The sequence below is a fragment of the Oncorhynchus tshawytscha genome, linkage group LG10 (assembly GCF_018296145.1).
Source record: "Oncorhynchus tshawytscha isolate Ot180627B linkage group LG10, Otsh_v2.0, whole genome shotgun sequence".
Classification (NCBI taxonomy): Eukaryota; Metazoa; Chordata; class Actinopteri; order Salmoniformes; family Salmonidae; genus Oncorhynchus; species Oncorhynchus tshawytscha.
Window position 1 is genome coordinate 9,978,827 of NC_056438.1, and position 15,000 is coordinate 9,993,826.

Here is a 15,000-nt window from a genome sequence, read left to right on the forward strand (position 1 = left end):
ATTTACCCCTCTGTTCATGGACTAACACCGTCCTCTATCGTGTCCTCCTCTCTCTGGCAGATCTGGACGCCATGTTGGGGCCGCAACAGTTCAGGGGCGTGGCCAACTTTAGCACATTCCTATTGGACCGTTCGTCTGGCGTTCTCTTCCTGGGTGCGAGAGATGCCATACTGGCCGTGGACACCAACAACCTGACACAGCCACCACGCACGGTGAGGGAGGGAGGTAGGGCGGGAGGTAGGGAGAGAGGGAGGGAGGGAGATGGGGAGGGAGGGAGAGGGTGTGTGTGTGTTGGTTGGCAGGTTTTGGTGGTGGGGGGGATGGTTGTGTGTGTTGATGGGATGGTTTTGGTGGTGGAGGGTGGTGGTTGTGTGTGTCTAGATTGCATTATATATATCATTAAATATTATATTTATATTTTCCTATTATTGTATAGCAATATGATCAATCACTGAGTTTGATATCTGAGTGTCATCTTATTTAATTAAGTTGACCTTTTCCCATATATCTGTCTTTTCATCTCTCTCTCTCTCTCTCTCTCTCTCTCTCTCTCTCTCTCTCTCTCTCTCTCCCTAGATTGTGTGGGATGTTCCTGAGGAGAAGAGGAAGTCCTGTGTGGCCAAGGGAAAGACAGAGGTGTGTGTGTGTGCCTCTCTGCGTGTGTGTTTGTGTGTGAACGCCTATGCCTGTATGTGTGTGTGTGTGTGTGTGTGAACGCCTACGCCTGTATGTGTGTGTGTGTGTGTGTGTATGTGTGTGTTTATGTGTATGTGTGTGTGTGTGTGTGTGTGTGTGTGTGTGTGTGTGTGTGTGTGTGTGTGTGTGTGTGTGTATGTGTGTGTGTGTGTGTGTGTGTGTGTGTGTGTGTGTGTGTGTGTGTGTGTGTGTGTGTATGTGTGTGTGTGTGTGTGTGTGTGTGTGTGTGTGTGTGTGTATGTGTGTGTGTGTGTGTGTGTGTGTGTGTGTGTGTGTGTGTGTGTGTGTGTGTGTGTGTGTGTGTGTGCACTAACACACCTGTTGCACTGTGTTCTTGGCTTTGTTGTTGTTTGAACTACAGGGTCATTTCACTGCTCTGTCTCCCCCTGTCTGTAACAACTACATCCAATAACCACAGAGAGACAGTAGTTTGAATAATAATAATATTTTTATAATGTAATTAATATAATATAATGTAATAATTATATAATGTGTTCTGTTGTGCCCTATATGGTGTATAATAATAATAATAATAATATAATATATTTACAAGGTGTATAATTCTATAATGCGCTCTGTCGCCCCCTACAGGGCGACTGTAATAACTACCTCCGTCTGTTGGAGTTTCTTGGAAACGGGTGGATATACGTCTGTGGAACCTATGCTTTTGACCCCCAGTGTGCCTTCCTGGTGAGCGTGTGACTGTGCAATGAGCCCTTCTAACATGTTTACACACACTTGTTCACACACCAAAGTGACACACACAAACACACACAAAAAACACACACACACACACACACACGTGTAAATACACCCCCCCTCCCCCCAACACACATCTATTCAATAATTTATCCTCATCCCTCTCTCTTTCAGAACATGTCTTCCTTCTCTTTGGAGCGGGGGGAGAATGGAGGGGTGAGGATGGAGACTGGGAAAGGGAAATGCCCCTTTGAGCCCAGCCAGCACTATACAGCTGTTATGGCAGGTATTAGAAGACACGCTGTACACACACTGAATACACACGCTGTAGACACACACACTGTACACACACTGTACACACACACTGTACACACACACTGTACACACACACTGTACACACACTGTACACACACACTGTACACACACACTGTACACACACACTGTACACACACACTGTACACACACACTGTACACACACTGTACACACACACTGTACACACACGCTGTACACACACACTGTACACACACACTGTACACACACACTGTATACACACGCTGTACACACACTGTACACACACACTGTATACACATGCTGTACACACACACTGTACACACACACTGTACACACACACTGTACACACACACTGTACACACACACACACTGTACACACATGCTGTACACACACACTGCACACACACACACACTGTACACACACACTGTACACACACACTGTATACACATGCTGTACACACACACTGTACACACACACTGTACAAACACACACTGTACACACACACTGTACACACACACGCTGTACACACACGCTGTACACACACACTGTACACACACACTGTACACACACACTGTACACACACACTGTACACACACACTGTACACACACACTGTACACACACACACTGTACACACACACACTGTACACACACGCTGTACACACACACGCTGTACACACACACGCTGTACACACACGCTGTACACACACACTGTACACACACACGCTGTACACACATGCTGTACACACACACTGTACAAACACACAGTGTACAAACACACACTGTACACACACACTGTACACACACGCTGTACACACACGCTGTACACACACTGTACAAACACACAGTGTACAAACACACACTGTACACACACACTGTACACACACACTGTACACACACACTGTACACACACACTGTACACACACGCTGTACAAACACACAGTACAAACACACAGTGTACAAACACACACTGTAGACACACGCTGTACACACACACTGTACAAACACACAGTGTACAAACACACACTGTAGACACACACTGTATACACACGCTGTACACACACACTGTATACATACGTTGTACACACACACTGTACACACACATTGTACACACACACACACTGTACACACTGTACACACACACACACACACTGTACACACCCACTGTACACACACACTGTACACACACACACACTGTACAAACACACTGTACACACACTGTACACACACACACACACACACACTGTACAAACACACTGTACACACACACTGTACACACACACACACACACACACTGTACACACACACACTGTACAAACACAATGTACACACACACACTGTACACACACTGTACACACACACACACACACACACTGTACAAACACACTACACACACCCTGTACACACACACTCTACAAACACACTGTACACACACACACACACTGTACAAACACACTGTACACACACACTGTACACACACACTGTACACACACACACACACTGTACAAGCACACACACTGTACAAACACACTATACACACACTCACACTGTACACACACACACACACACACACTGTACAAACACACTGTACACACACACACGCTGTACAAGCACACTGTACACACACACTGTACACACACACACTGTACAAACACACTGTACACACACACTGTACACACACACACACTGTACACACATACTGTACAAACACACTGTACAAACACACTGTACACACACTGTACACACACACGCTGTACAAACACACTGTACACACACACACTGTACACACACACTGTACACACACACACACTGTACAAGCACACACACTGTACAAACACACTGTACACACACACTGTACCACACACACGCTGTACAAGCACACTGTACACACACACGCTGTACACACACACTGTACACACACACACTGTACAAACACACTGTACACACACACTGTACAAACACACTGTACACACACACACACTGTACAAACACACTGTACACACACACTGTACACACACACGCTGTACAAACACACTGTACAAACACACTGTACACACACACACTGTACAAACACACTGTACAAACACACACACACACACTGTACAAACACACTGTACACACACACTGTACAAACACACTGTACACACACACTGTACACACACACTGTACACACACACACACTGTACACACACACTGTACAAACACACTGTACAAACACACACTGTACAAACACACACTGTACAAGCACACTGTACACACACGCTGTACACACACTGTGTACAAACACACTGTGTACAAACACACACTGTACACACACACTGTACACACACACACTGTACACACACACACACTGTACAAACACACTGTACTGTCACACACACACGCTGTACACACACACTGTACACACACAGCTGTACAAACACACTGTGTACAAACACACACTGTACACACACACTGTACACACACACTGTACACACACACTGTACAAACACACACTGTACAAACACACTGTACACACACACACACTGTACAAACACACAGTGTACAAACACACACTGTACACACACACTGTACACACACACTGTACACACACGCTGTACAAACACACGCTGTACAAACACACACTGTACACACACACTGGGTACAAACACACACTGGGTACAAACACACACTGTACACACACACTGTACACACACACTGTACACACACACACGCTGTACAACACACTGTACACACACACGCTGTACACACACACTGTACACACACACACTGTACACACACACTGTACAAACACACACACTGTACAAACACACACTGTACACACACACTGTACACACACGCTGTACACACACTGCACACACACACAAACACACTGTGTACAAACACACACTGTACACACACACTGTACACACACACTGTACACACACACACTGTACACACACACACTGTACAAACACACTGTACACACACACACGCTGTACACACACTGCTGTACACACACGCTGTACAAACACACTGTGTACAAACACACACTGTACACACACACTGTACACACACGCTGTACACACACACTGTACAAACACACACTGTACAAACACACTGTACACACACACACGCTGTAAAAACACACAGTGTGCAAACACACACTGTACACACACACTGTACACACACACTGTACACACCCGCTGTACACACACGCTGTACACACACACTGTACACACACACTGGGTACAAACACACACTGGGTACAAACACACACTGTACACACACACTGTACACACACACTGTACACACACGCTGTACACACACGCTGTACACACACACTGTACACACACACTGTGCACACACGCTGTACACACACACTGTACAAACACACTGTACACACACACACACACACACACACTGTACACACACGCTGTACACACACGCTGTACACACACACTGTACACACACACACACTGTACACACACACACTGTACAAACACACTGTACAAACACACAGTGTACAAACACACACTGTAGACACACACTGTATACACACGCTGTACACACACTGTACACACACATTGTACACACACACACACACACACACACACACACACACACACACACACTGTACACACACACACACACACTGTACACACCCAATGTACACACACACTGTACACACACACACACACTGTACAAACACACTGTACACACACACTGTACACACACACACACACACACACACACACACTGTTCAAACACACTGTACACACACACTGTACACACACACACACACACACACTGTACACACACACACACACACACACACACACACACACACACACACACACACACACACACACACTGTACAAACACAATGTACACACACACACTGTACACACACTGTCACACACACACACTGTACAAACACACTACACACACCCTGTACACACACACTCTACAAACCCACTGTACACACACACACTGTACAAACACACTGTACACACACACTGTACAAACACACTGTACACACACACACACACTGTACAAGCACACACACTGTACAAACACACTATACACACACACACACTGTACACACACACACACACACTGTACAAACACACTGTACACACACACTGTACAAGCACACTGTACACACACACTGTACAAACACACTGTACACACACACTGTACAAACACACTGTACAAACACACTGTACACACACACGCTGTACACACACACTGTACACACACACACACTGTACAAGCACACACACTGTACACACACACACTGTACACACATACTGTACAAACACACTGTACAAACACACTGTACACACACACTGTACACACACACGCTGTACAAACACACTGTACACACACACGCTGTACACACACACTGTACACACACACACACACTGTACAAGCACACACACTGTACAAACACACTGCACACACACACACACTGTACAAACACACTGTACACACACTCGCTGTACACACACACTGTACAAACACACTGTACAAACACACTGTACACACACACACTGTACAAACATACTGTACAAACACACTGTACACACACACGCTGTACACACACACGCTGTACACACACACTGTACACACACACTGTACACACACACTGTACACACACACTTGTACACACACACGCTGTACAAACACACTGTACACACACGCTGTACACACACACTGACAGTGTGTCCTGTCTTGGGGTTGTTCTGGTACATCAAGCTGTCTCACTACAGAAACAGGAGATAGACTAGTGTCCTGTCCAGGGGTTGTACTGGTACATCAAGCTGTCTCTACAGAAATAAGAGTCAGACTAGTGTCCTGTCTTGGGGTTGCTCTCTCTAGGCCGTTCTGACTCGGACAAGGCTAACTTACTAACTTGGCAAACACTAATACACACCAGAGTACACACTCAAATACACACCCTAATACATACTCTAATACTCACTCAGCTATGGCTACACTGGGTCTATCTCTTTCTCTCTTTCTCTTTCTCTCTAGGAGGTATCTTGTACACAGCCGCCACGAGTAACTTCCTGGGAACGTTGTTCGATATCTCCCGGGCAACCGGACAGGAGCAGGAACGTATCCGCACCGAGAGATCCATCAACTGGCTCAGTGGTTAGAGGAGAACACACACACACGCACGCACGCGCACACGCACAGACACACACACACACACACACGCGCGCGCTGTGCTTCCCACACTCCTAAACCCACGTTGTTTATAGGTGTGTATGTGTGTGTCTCTCTCTGCAGACCCAGAGTTTGTGTCGTCGGTGTTCATACAACAGGACGAAGACAACAACCCACAGGGTGAAGACAACAAGATCTACTTCTTCTTTACTGAGGTCGCCAAGGAGTACGACCTCTACACTAAGGTCAAAGTTCCCAGGGTCGCACGTGTCTGCAAGGTATGTCTATGGGTCAGAAGAGGTGGTGGGGGTCTGTCTATTTGTTTGTCTCTTTGTTGTTACTTGATCCTAGCAAATACATAGGATTCCCACTACTCACATAGTTTTGGGTGAGACCATCCTAGCCTCCTCACATAGTTTTGGGTGAGACCATCCTAGCCTCCTCACATAGTTCTGGGTGAGACCATCCTAGCCTCCTCAAATAGTTTTGGGTGAGACCATCCTAGCCTCCTCTTTATATTTTGGGTGAGACCATCCTAGCCTCCTCACATAGTTTTGGGTGAGACCATCCTAGCCTCCTCTTTATATTTTGGGTGAGACCATCCTAGCCTCCTCTTTATATTTTGGGTGAGACCATCCTAGCCTCCTCTTTATATTTTGGGTGAGACCATCCTAGTGTCCTCTTTATATTTTGGGTGAGACCATCCTAGTGTCCTCTTTATATTTTGGGTGAGACCATCCTAGTGTCCTCTTTATATTTTGGGTGAGACCATCCTAGCCTCCTCTTTATATTTTGGGTGAGACCATCCTAGTGTCCTCTTTATATTTTGGGTGAGACCATCCATCAATTCTCTCTCTTTTTCTTTTCTCCTTCTTCATTCTCTTTTCACTGTATCTTTATACACCCCCCCCTCTCCACCAACATCTCTCTCCACCAACATCTCTCTCCACCAACATCTCTCTCCACCAACATCTCTCTCCACCAACATCTCTCTCCACCAACATCTCCTCCACCAACATCTCCACCACCCCCTCTCTCCACCACCCCCTCTCCACCACCCCCTCCTCCACCAACATCTCTCTCCACCACCCCCCTCTCCACCAACATCTCTCTCCACCAACCCCTCTCTCCACCACCCCCTCTCCACCAACATCTCTCTCCACCACCCCCTCTCCACCACCCCCTCTCTCCACCACCCCCTCTCTCCACCACCCCCTCTCTCTACCACCCCCTCTCCACCAACATCTCTCTCCACCAACATCTCTCTCCACCCCCTCTCTCCACCAACATCTCTCTCCACCACCCCCTATCCACCACCCCCTCTCTCCACCACCCCCTCTCCACCAACATCTCTCTCCACCACCCCCCTCTCCACCAACATCTCTCTCCACCAACCCCTCTCTCCACCACCCCCTCTCTCCACCACCCCTCTCTCCACCACCCCCTCTCTCCACCACCCCCTCTCCACCAACATCTCTCTCCACCAACATCTCTCTCCACCACCCCCTCTCCCACCACCCCCCTCTCCACCACCCCCTCTCTCCACCACCCCCTCTCTCCACCACCCCCTCTCCACCAACATCTCTCTCCACCAACATCTCTCTCCACCAACATCTCTCTCCACCACCCCCTCTCCCACCACCCCCTCTCCACCACCCCCTCTCTCCACCACCCCCTCTCTCCACCACCCCCTCTCCACCAACATCTCTCTCCACCAACATCTCTCTCCACCAACATCTCTCTCCACCACGCCCCCTCTCCACCAACATCTCTCTCCACCAACATCTCTCTCCACCAACCTCTCTCTTTCTCCCCCTCTCCACCACCCCCTCTCCACCACCCCCTCTCTCCACCAACCTCTCTCTATCTCCCCTCTCCCACCACCCCCCCTCTCCACCAACCTCTCTCTTTCTCCCCCTCTCCACCACCCCCTCTCTCCACCAACCTCTCTCTTTCTCCCCCTCTCCCACCACCCCTCTCTCCACCAACCTCTATCTTTCTCCCCCTCTCCCACCACCCCCTCTCTCCACCAAACTCTCTCTTTCTCCCCCTCTCCCACCACCCCCTCTCTCCACCAACCTCTCTCTTTCTCCCCCTCTCCCACCACCCCCTCTCTCCACCAAACTCTCTTTTTCTCCCCCTCTCCCACCACCCCTCCTCTCACCCCCTCTCTCTCCAACCCCTCTTTCTCTCCCCCTCTCTCTCTCTCCACCCCCACTATTTCTCTCCTCCTCTCTCTCTCTCCACCCCTCTTCCCCCTATCTATCTTTAGTCTGATGTAGGAGGCATGAAGACATTACAGAGGCGTTGGACCACCTTCCTCAAGGCTCAGTTGGTGTGTGAGGACAGAGCCAGCGGACAGCGTTACAACATACTGACTGATGTCTACACAAAACAACACACATCTGGAGACCCTAGCTCTACACACTTCTATGGTCTCTTCAGATCTCAGTGGTAAGGATGGATGGATGGATGGATGGATGGATGGAGGGATGGAGGGATGGAGGGATGGATGGAGGGATGGATGGAGGGGAGGAGGGATGGATGGAGGGATGGATGGAGGGATGGATGGATGGAGGGATGGATGGAGGGATGGATGGATGGAGGGATGGAGGGATGGATGGAGGGGAGGAGGGATGGATGGATGGATGGAGGGATGGAGGGATGGATGGAGGGATAGAGGGAGGGATGGAGGGATGGATGGAGGGATGGAGGGATAGATGGATGGATGGAGGGATGGATGGATGGATGGAGGGATGGATGGAGGGATGGAGGGATGGATGGAGGGGAGGAGGGATGGATGGAGGGATGGAGGGATAGAGGGAGGGATGGAGGGATAGAGGGAGGGGAGGATGGATGGATGGAGGGATAGAGGGAGGGGAGGATGGATGGAGGGATGGAGGGATGGATGGAGGGATGGAGGGATGGAGGGATGGAGGGAGGGATGGAGGGATAGAGGGAGGGGAGGATGGATGGATGGAGGGATAGAGGGAGGGAGGATGGATGGAGGGATGGAGGGATGGATGGAGGGATGGAGGGATGGAGGGATAGAGGGAGGGGAGGATGGATGGAGGGATGGAGGGATGGAGGGATGGAGGGATGGAGGGATGGATGGAGGGATGGAGGGATGGATGGAGGGATGGAGGGATAGAGGGAGGGGAGGATGGATGGATGGAGGGAGGGATGGATGGAGGGATAGAGGGATGGGAGGATGGATGGATGGAGGGAGGGATGGATGGAGGGATAGAGGGAGGGGAGGATGGATGGATGGAGGGAGGGATGGATGGAGGGATAGAGGGAGGGGAGGATGGATGGAGACACATCAGCTGTCTGTGACCAGGCGAGAAAAAAAACTTTCCAAGCCAAACCTTCATATCACGACCGCTAACCGCTACACACAGCCTACATTGTCTCGTCACCATTAGACCTGTGGCGGTCATGACATTTTGTCAGACGGTTATTGTCCTGCAAAAGACTGCCGGGCTCACGGTAATTGACCGTTAATTAATTAACACATAGTGTTAGCATCTCCTGCTCTCCATGCATACAATGCATGTATTTCGGAAGAAGAGAATGTGAGTTGTCCTACTGTATGTTATCTGGCTGTGCTCCCTGCCATAGGCTGTACACTTGTTTATTTAGCTGACAAGATATCTTTATAAGTCCCGTGCCATTATTTTTACATTATATGATTTTGTAGTAAGAAGAATATAATTTAACTTATCTGAATAAAATGTAAATTATTTTTTTCCAATTCAGGAGCAAGTGGCTATGTTGAGCTTAAAAGTGTTCATTTGACAAATGTCCTATACACTAGATTTAGTTACTTGACAACTTTAGTTGTGAATGATACAAACCTTAGAAATCAAAGCGTATATGGGCTGCATGGTGGGACTGTAGGACTACTGATGATTTGAGAAAGTCACAAAAGAAAGCTTGCGTTCTGTCCCTCCGGCTGCACAGCTGCTCTCTCATCAAGTGATCCTATTTTCACCCATCAGACTATTCTCAATTTAATCGCTTCTTTACTAATATGGCAAATTAGTTTAGATTTAGAATGGGCCGTTATCACATGGTCAGGAACAGGGGAAAAAGACATCCTTAGGCACTCGAATAGCAAAGGGAGGCCGTGTGCTTTCCTGCTGGTCCGTTTTCCTGCTGATGCCTCCGGTTTTATAGCAGAGCTGTGCTGAATATGAGAGGCTGAGAAATAAATATAACAACACTAATTTTACTCCACACATTAACCACTGTTGGTCTCACGGCACGACAGGTGACATTCTGCCAAAACCTCTGTATGCCATCGGGCTCTCCAAACCTGTTCCTGCAGCTACCCAACGCTTAATTTAGGAAACCAAGTGAAATCTGTTTGTGAACATCGATAGTAACATGTTTTCGCAACGAAACATATTTAAATAAACTGTTGACAGCCCTGGAGAAAGGAATAAAGGAGAGGAGGAGATGGACACGGTGCTGAGATATTCTGTAGATTAAGGTAATGTGGAACCTAATTAATGAACCCCTATAAAGGAGAGGAGGAGATGGACACGGTGCTGAGATATTCTGTAGATTAAGGTAATGTGGAACCTAATTAATGAATCCCTATAAAGGAGAGGAGGAGATGGACACGGTGCTGAGATATTCTGTAGATTAAGGTAATGTGGAACCTATTTAATGAACCCCTATAAAGGAGAGGAGGAGATGAACACAGTGCTGAGATATTCTGTAGATTAAGGTAATGTGGAACCTAATTAATGAATCCCTATAAAGGAGAGGAGGAGATGGACACGGTGCTGAGATATTCTGTAGATTAAGGTAATGTGGAACCTAATTAATGAATCCCTATAAAGGAGAGGAGGAGATGGACACGGTGCTGAGATATTCTGTAGATTAAGGTAATGTGGAACCTAATTAATGAACCCCTATAAAGGAGAGGAGGAGATGGACACGCACAGTGCTGACATATTCTGTAGATTAAGGTAATGTGGAACCTAATTAATGAACCCCTATAAAGGAGAGGAGGAGATGGACACGCTGTAGATAAAGGTAATGTGGAACCTAATTAATGAACCCCTATAAAGGAGAGGAGGAGATGGACATGCATGGTGCTGAGATATTCTGTAGATAAAGGTAATGTGGAACCTAATTAATGAATCCCTATTACTAGGTTATTTAAAATCATATCCAAATTCACTATAATTGTAAGCTAACTGTGTGCCGTCCAGTACAATCAATGACCCAACCACATCGCTGAGGTCTAAAGGATCTCTTCCAGACTCCGGGGTAGAAAATATTTGAGCGTGGGCCTCCCGAGTGGTGCAGCGGTCTAAGGCACTGCTAGAGGCGTCACTACAGACCTGGGTTTGATCCCAGGCTGGATCACAACCGGCCGTGTTCGGGAGTCCATAGGGCGGCAAACAAATGGCCCAGTGTCGTCCGGGTTAAGGGAGGGATTGGCCTGGGGGGTTTACATGGCTCTGCGCCATCTAGCGACCCCTTGTGGCGGGCCGGGCGCCTGCAGGCTGACCTCGTTGTCAGTGGAACGGTGTTTCCTCCGACACATTAGTGCAGCTTCTGGGTTAAGTGGGCAGGTGTTAAGGAGCGTGGTTTGCCAGGTCATGTTTCGGAGGATGCATGACTCGACCTTCACCTCCCGAGCCAGTTGGGGAGTTGCTTAAAAAAGAGGGTAAAATACAACAACAAAAATATATATATACAGTATATATACACTACTGTTGAAAAGTTTGGGGTCACTTAGAAATGTCCTTGTTTTTCAAAGAAAATCAAATTTTTTGTCCATTAAAATAACATGAAATTGATCAGAAATACAGTGCAGACAGACATAGTTCATGTTGTAAATGACTATTGTAGCTGGAAACGGCAGATTTTTTATGGAATATCTACATAGGCGTACAGAGGCCCATTATCAGCAACCATCACTCCTGTGTTCTAATGGCACGTTGTGTTAGTTAATCCAAGTTTATCATTTTAAAAGGCTAATTGATCATTAGAAAGCCCTTTGCAATTATGTTAGCACAGCTGAAAACTGTTGTTCTGATTAAAGAAGCAATACAACTGGCCTTCGTTAGACTAGTTGAGTATCTGGAGCATCAGCATTTGTGGGTTCGATTACAGGCTCAAAATGGCCAGAAACAAACACCTTTCTTTTGAAACTTGTCAGTCTATTCTTGTTCTGAGAAATGAAGGCTATTACATGTGAGAAATTTCCAAGAAATTGAAGATCTCATACAACGCTGTGTACTACTCCCTTCACAGAACAGCGCAAACGGGCTCTAACCAGAATAGAAAGAGGAGTGGGAGGCCCCGGTGCACAACTAAGCAAGAGGACAAGTACATTAGAGTGTCTAATTTGAGAAACAGACGCCTCACAAATCCTCAACTAGCAGCTTCATTAAATAGTACCGGCAAAGCACCAGTCTCAACGTCAGCAGTGAAGAGGCGACTCCGGGATGCTGGCCTCTATGACTCATGACTGCCGGTGTGGTGGTAATGTGGTCACCATATTAGCTAACGTCATAATCAACACAGCTACTAGAACTAACACGTTTGGTTAACCCGCTACAATCACGCAGTACAGCAAGCAGCTTAGCAGTTAAGCAGTTACGCCTGCATGCCCCAGTGGCAATAAAGTAATACAACCAAAAACGTACCTTGACTTAGAAGAGTTCCAGTGTTGGATAGCCATAGACAGCTAGCTAACATAGCATCCCTCTCTGTTGGATAGCCATAGACAGCTAGCTAACATAGCATCCCTCTCTGTTGGATAGCCATAGACAGCTAGCTAACATAGCATCCCTCTCTGTTGGATAGCCATAGACAGCTAGCTAACATAGCATCCCTCTCTGTTGGATAGCCATAGACAGCTAGCTAACATAGCATCCCTCTCTGTTGGATAGCCATAGACAGCTAGCTAATATAGCATCCCTCTCTGTTTGATCCGGGTGTTTGAGTAGGCTAAACCAGCTAGCGGCACTTGACACTAGCTAAGTGAAAGTGAAAAAATATATACTACAAAATATAGCTACCTATCTTTCGATACTCCTTACATTTGGTATAAATTAATTTGTTCAAAACTGTTGTCTTTTGCTCTCTTTGAGTCAATTACTCACCACATTTGATGCATTGCAGCACTAGCTGTAGTTTATGCTTTCAGTACTAGATTCATTCTCTGATCCTTTGATTGGGTGGACAACATGTCAGTTCATGCTGGAAGACCTCTGATAGGTTGGAGGATGTCCTCCGGAAGTTGCCATAATTACTATGTAAGTCTATGGAATGGGGTGAGAACCACGAGCCTCCTAGGTTTTGTATTGAAATCAATGTACCGAGAGGAGGACGGAAGCGATCTGTCCTCCGGCTACATCATGGTATTACCCTACAGAGTGCTGCTGAGGCTACTGTAGACCTTCTTTGCAAAACCGTGTATTGTAATCAATTATTTGGCGACGTGAATATATTTAGTGTAGTTTTATCTAAAAATGATAACTTCTTGAACGTTTCACTATTTACATTGTTATGAAATTCACTGAAGAGGATGGTCCTCCCCTTCCTCTGAGGAGGAGCCCCCACTGGTAGAGAGTAGAGAGAGGGAGAGACAACAACAAGGACATGTGAAACTTCCCTTCATTATACATGATCACATAAATCAAATCCTCTCTTTCTCCCTCCCTCCTGTGTGTGTGTGTGTGTGTGTGTGTGTGTGTGTGTGTGTGTGTGTGTGTGTGTGTGTGTGTGTGTGTGTGTGTGTGTGTGTGTGTGTGTGTGTGTGTGTGTGTGTGTAGGGAGCATGAGGAGTTGTCAGCGGTGTGTGTCTACAGTCTGGCTGACATCAGTAAAGTGATGGACGGACCCTTTAAGGAACTGAAGAAGACCTGTGAGAACTGGATCAACCCAGAACCAGTACCAACACCTAGACCTGGACAGGTACAGTCTAGAACACATTACCTAGAACCAGTACCAACACCTAGACCAGGACAGGTACAGTCTAGAACACATTACCTAGAACCAGTACCAACACCTAGAGCAGGACAGGTACAGTCTAGAACACATTACCTAGAACCAGTACCAAGGAAGGAGTTAAGAACTTTAAATCTGAACGAAATCTTTGCTTTACCCAGTGTCTGAACAGTGCTCTGAGAG

The 15,000-nt window shown here is 47.1% G+C and overlaps 1 protein-coding gene across 1 annotated transcript in view; it reads left to right on the forward strand.

Moving 5' to 3' along the window:
• Nucleotides 1–15,000, forward strand: part of LOC112260953 (semaphorin-4F) — a 19,917-nt gene that overhangs the window by 99 nt on the left and 4,818 nt on the right. Inside the window, exons 1-9 of the mRNA XM_042329422.1 lie at nt 1–212; nt 577–636; nt 1,288–1,386; nt 1,570–1,681; nt 6,706–6,825; nt 6,964–7,118; nt 9,113–9,294; nt 14,643–14,784; nt 14,979–15,000. The exon at nt 1–212 is cut by the window's left edge and continues 99 nt beyond it; the exon at nt 14,979–15,000 is cut by the window's right edge and continues 38 nt beyond it. Of these exons, the coding sequence (XP_042185356.1) occupies nt 1–212; nt 577–636; nt 1,288–1,386; nt 1,570–1,681; nt 6,706–6,825; nt 6,964–7,118; nt 9,113–9,294; nt 14,643–14,784; nt 14,979–15,000 (1,104 nt within the window). The remainder of the gene's footprint in view (nt 213–576; nt 637–1,287; nt 1,387–1,569; nt 1,682–6,705; nt 6,826–6,963; nt 7,119–9,112; nt 9,295–14,642; nt 14,785–14,978) is intronic.